Here is a 5,311-nt window from a genome sequence, read left to right on the forward strand (position 1 = left end):
GCATCAAAAAAAAATATGTATTAATTTTAATGTGAATATAGTATAATAGAGAGAAAAAAAAAAAAGAAACCTTATAATCTACAAAATTTATCAACATACAAAAATTATAACTAAAAAAAATTAAGCCTTACGGAGTATCATATACCTAGCATGTATCTTATTTTTGATGCCATAAAATGTGATGTTTGTTTTAAAACTTTTTAATTTTATTAGTATTATTTTATATACATTATTTTACATACTTTAAAATAATACTCCCTTTCATATTTTTAAATAAAAATTTGGGAGGCAACAATTTAAAATAAAATGGTCAAATGAGAAAGAACTAAAAAAGAAAAAAAATGAAGAAATTAAAATCTGAGAAACACCCACCCCAAAAAAAAAACTGAGAAACAAGTTTCGAACCCCTACTACTTGGCTATTAACAAAAGCCCAAATGACCACTGAGCTACTTCATTTAATCAATTAAATAGTAATAACATTAACATTTTATACATAGGTTTAATTTAGAGCATTTTAATAAAAATGGGATTTTGGTTTGGGGGCTCTGGCGACGGTCGCCCTGGTCCAGCGACGGCGCTGTGACTAATTTTAATTGTACCTAGCAACTGTAATGTCTATATTCGAGAATATTTCAACAGTTAATAGTTTTGACTCTTTTAGGCTTATAGAGACAATATTTGTGACAAATGTAATTAGTGTGGTATAGTAATGTTAGTTAAATCTATGATCAATGTCATAACTTTAAAAATGAGAGTCATAATTTTGTGTCAATTAATTTATTATTAAAAAAATTTATTATTTTTTTTGGTGAGATTAAAATTTAATTATAATATTACGAGTATTTATATTTATTAAATAAAAAATCTTAGTATATTGGGAACTAAGATAGTTTCTTAATTTAAATTTAATGTAATCTTAATATAATACGTATAAAAATATTTTTTTAAAAAAATATAAGTTAATTCAAGTATAATATATCCTACACATATAATATAATTTTATAAAAAGGAATTATATTAAACTAATACAAATCAAAATGTTTTTTTGTTAAAGATATAATATTTATTTGACAAAGATTTTATACATGTTTATTTACAATTGAGAAAGATTATATAGTACTCCATAAAATAAATACTTTAATCATAGTTTTCTTATGTAAAACTATGCAACAATAATATTTATGAAAAAGTTTTGAAAAAAATACACTTTAACAATTTTAATCAAAAATAAATATTATAGTAATAATCTAAAATAGGGACATGTGTTATCTTTGGAAAAGATTATGTAGTATTCCATAATATTAAGTATTATATATATGCAGTAATATATAAAGAAATATGCAGTATTATATATGAATAGGTTTTTTTGACAAATATAATTCATGACGATTTAAGAGTAATTCATGACGAAATCAGAGGGGATTGAAGAGGCAAGGAGTATTTGCTTTAGGTACAAAACATTTTATCTAAATATTTGCGGTCATCTTAATGAATGGTGTAGATTTAGTTTTAAAAATGAATGGTCAAGATTATAAATTTAAAATGGCTACAAAATTATTATAACCATTGCAAAATTGTCCAATATATATGCTTTTTGAAATTTCATGTTTGAATTTAGATGCACATGGTACAAGTAATATAAATATATAGCGTAAATGGTGATTAACTAAGAATAAAAATTTATCTAATTTTTGCTAAATTAATAACACAAATTATTCTCAAACATCATTAAAACGATTCTTGTTGAAAATTAATTTATTTACATCGGTAACAACTCAAAAATTAAAAACAAACCATAATAAAACAAACCATAAAAACAAATTTGGGGGAGTGTTAGACGAAGAACGGTTTTGTTTTATCCACCATGACATTATCTTCAACTCCTTTGCTCGCTGGTGTTTTAGCCATTTCGGGTCGTCATCAAATTTGTTGTGGTAATCTAAGCAATGAGACCCTTGAATCAAAAACAACATATATTCATTAATAAACAGAGGAAATAATTCGATAAATGTAAAGTATATTTCACAAAAATAAATTAATTTTTATTAGCTTATTAGATTTTATTTGTATTGTAAAAATAAAAAATTGCCAATAAAAATACCTTTTTTGGTCGTCAAAGCCACCACAGTTTTCGACAGATCTTCTAACACTCTATTAATCAACCAAAAATTATTAATGAGTTAATAAAATTAAAATAAATTAAATATAAAATGAGTTAATTTAAATTAGGTTTAAATTACCCGAAAGAACTATATGGGTCCATAAGCCCATTTGAAAATATTATATTACTTCCGAAATGCTTGAGTGTTGATCGCAAGTCCTCCTGTTAGTTGAAGAAATAATGATTATTCAAAATATAATTTATAAATAAAAAATAATTGAAATAAGTTAATAAAGATAATATATACTTACATATCCGCCATAATAGGTTGATACCCATTTGAGGCGAGGTGAAACATGATACATTGACGTGCACGATTCAATTTTTTTGGTTAGGTTGAAAGGATATGGTTGAAACATAGTGTCATTTCCGCAACCTTGGCGGGAAATGAACTCATCACAAAGCTGCAGTTTAAATAAATATATTTACTCCTCTTTTCATATATATAAGTGTATATATGAAAATTTAAAGTATAAAATAGACAATACTAAATCGTGATCAAACCTGCCAGTTCCACGCCTTTGATATATTTGAATTGAGAAGGCTTCCGGTCAAGTTGGAATCCATAAAATAGTTTAAGTTGAGGCACGTCGATATCTTATTAATGGAACGAGCTACCCCTCCTAAAATATCATCATCGGGGGCTCGAACTATCTCGTCGCAAATCAAGTTGATTCCACCGTCAAAACGTCCATTATATTGAGCGGTGTATGAGAAAATACCAACCAAGGTTGATTTTAACTCTTCAACCGATAATAATGGACTGAACAAAAAAATAAAGAAAATTGTCCAGGTTTAATTTTATTAAACATTTAAAACGAATAATACAATAGTTTTAGCCTTTAAGGTTAAGTAAAGTCTTGTGAATTCTTCAAAACAAAGAACAAAAAAGAGCAAGACTTTTGTCCAAGACTATTTTACCGTAAGTGGATTCAAACAGGCCAGTCTAGGTTGGACTTCCTGGACCCAACTTTGGACGGACCAAGACCTATTTTTTGTTACATATTATTCCATTTATTTTATCAATAAATAAGCTACAATTTGTGATACAAAATATATAAAACATCAAACAAAAATAAAAAAAGATTTGCTTTGCTTTTGGCTTTTGCAAAAGTTGATAATTGCAAATCTTTTTGATGGTGTTAAGTTAAATGTATAACGGACAATATATTTGCTAAGGATATGGGTGTGGAATTAACTAGGTTAGTACGTGGTGGTTTATCATAACGATGAACGAGTAGTTGTTATGTTTACTTAGTCATTAATACGGAGTAAAGCATAGATGCTTAACTAATTCAGAGTACATTGTTGGATTATCTATTCATGTATTATAGTACTAGATTTACATTTTTGGACTGACTTTAGTTCTTATAAATTTTATTTTTGAAAGACCGCTTTAGTTCTTATATAGTTATATTGGAATCACTACTTTTTTTTACAGCTAGTAGGGACAGGGTGCTCCTGATTCTACCTTTTGGTTTTTGCTTTACATCTCATTTTTTGTGTACATTGATGTAACTGATTACGAGTAATTAATATTTCGTATGTCACTATCTTAGTATATGTATATTCCATTGTTTCAAAAGTATATGTATATCACATTGTGTCAAAACTCAAAAGTATATGTATATATGTATCATGTATGCTCCATGATTAATTAAACCTTGCGTCAAAAAAATATACTCGTATTCAATTAATGTTCCATAATAATTAGTTGTATAATAAGTTAATAACTAACCTGCATGTTTTGAAAAGCGTAGAGAGGTAAGAATGGCCGATAGCTCTTTGAGAGCCGATATTGTCGATGATGTCCCATGATTGTCTAATCCGATCATAGCATTTTTCATTGACAGTCTGGAAATAAAAAAATAAAAAAAAAAAAAAGGTTCTATTATATTGTATTACCCATTAAAGTGATCCATATTATCGTCAATAAAAAAAATAAAATAAAAATTGTGTTACATACCTTGTAATCACGGCTAATTACAGAGCAATACTCATACTCCCACGGCTTTTCTATGTCGAAATAGAAAATGGGAGCAGAGGAGGCTAGTGCCCCCACAGTAATGTGGGGGTACTTGAGCCTAAACCAGGCAGCCAACACTACAGAAAAAAAAAAAAAAACAATATATATAATCAATTACCTTTTTTTTTTGAGGTAAATATATAATTAATTACTTATTATACGAACTATATATATATAGGTTAAAACATAAAAATAAAAAAAAATCAAATTTTTTAAAAAAAAATCAAATGTAAAATTAACTTACTTCCAGCGTAAGAACAACTGATGACTACGACTGGTGTATGTCGATGTAGTAGCCTCTTCTTCACATCAAGAATTATATCGGCATAGTCCGCCAATGCCTGTTCGGAGGTAAGACAGCCTCGAACTTCTGCGTTTCCTAAGGCTATGTCTATAGAGTCGAAAGGTATAGACATGCCATAGAAACGATGCTACAAAATAATTATAAAAAAAAAAAAATTATGATATGAATTATACACTAGTAAGATTTATTTAACATACATCAAACTAGTCACACTCATTTAATATTGTCATACTAGACACTAGTGCAAAAATTATTAGTTGTAACGTCCTATTTGTATCGGGCAAATATATGCTAGTTACAATTACTTTTTTTTTTTTTTTGGTAAGGAAAAACAATATAATTAACCTATTTATAATTATACTTAAACTGTAAATAAGTAAAGAAATAGTTTAATTACCTCGATATACAGGACTAAAGCTCCAAAAGTAGAAGCTGCTTCATTAAGAATTCCCGGCTGTTGTAAAATTGGATCAATTCGGCTTTCACCCCCAATTAAAACAATGAGAGGTTTTTTGGATTCTGGGCCAGCCCAATCAGTACGGTCCAAAAAATACCGTTGTTTAAATTGGACCGTACTCAAATTGCCACTACCAAAGTGGTCTAATTTTTGTTGAAAGTAATATTCTTGTAGTGGATCGGGTTGTGGGCTAGATGCCACAAACCCGATTAAGATGAAAAAAAGGACCAATTTTACCTCCACCATTTTTTTAAGAGGGAATAAGGTCGGGAGAATGGGAGGTGAATGTGGACGGGGGTGTACTGTGTTGGAGGGGAGGGGAGCTGTGATTCGGGATGAAGCTTCGGCTTTCGTAGGGTGC

General features: G+C 28.5%; 1 protein-coding gene across 1 annotated transcript; it reads right to left on the reverse strand.

The window, feature by feature from the left end:
- Positions 1-1,686: 1,686 nt before the first annotated feature.
- LOC145628292 (uncharacterized) lies at positions 1,687-4,697 on the reverse strand. Its single transcript, XM_081680584.1, has 9 exons — positions 4,434-4,697; positions 4,069-4,266; positions 3,902-3,985; positions 2,668-2,906; positions 2,415-2,567; positions 2,243-2,325; positions 2,104-2,153; positions 1,812-1,956; positions 1,687-1,696 (listed from the first exon to the last, which is right to left on the reverse strand). The coding sequence occupies exons 1-9, from the start codon at positions 4,603-4,605 to the stop codon at positions 1,687-1,689; spliced, it is 1,134 nt and encodes a 377-aa protein (XP_081536710.1). The 5' UTR covers positions 4,606-4,697.
- Positions 4,698-5,311: the final 614 nt, after the last annotated feature.

The sequence above is a fragment of the Chenopodium album genome, chromosome 4, assembly GCF_948465745.1.
Source record: "Chenopodium album chromosome 4, dcCheAlbu1.1, whole genome shotgun sequence".
Taxonomy (NCBI): Eukaryota; Viridiplantae; Streptophyta; class Magnoliopsida; order Caryophyllales; family Amaranthaceae; genus Chenopodium; species Chenopodium album.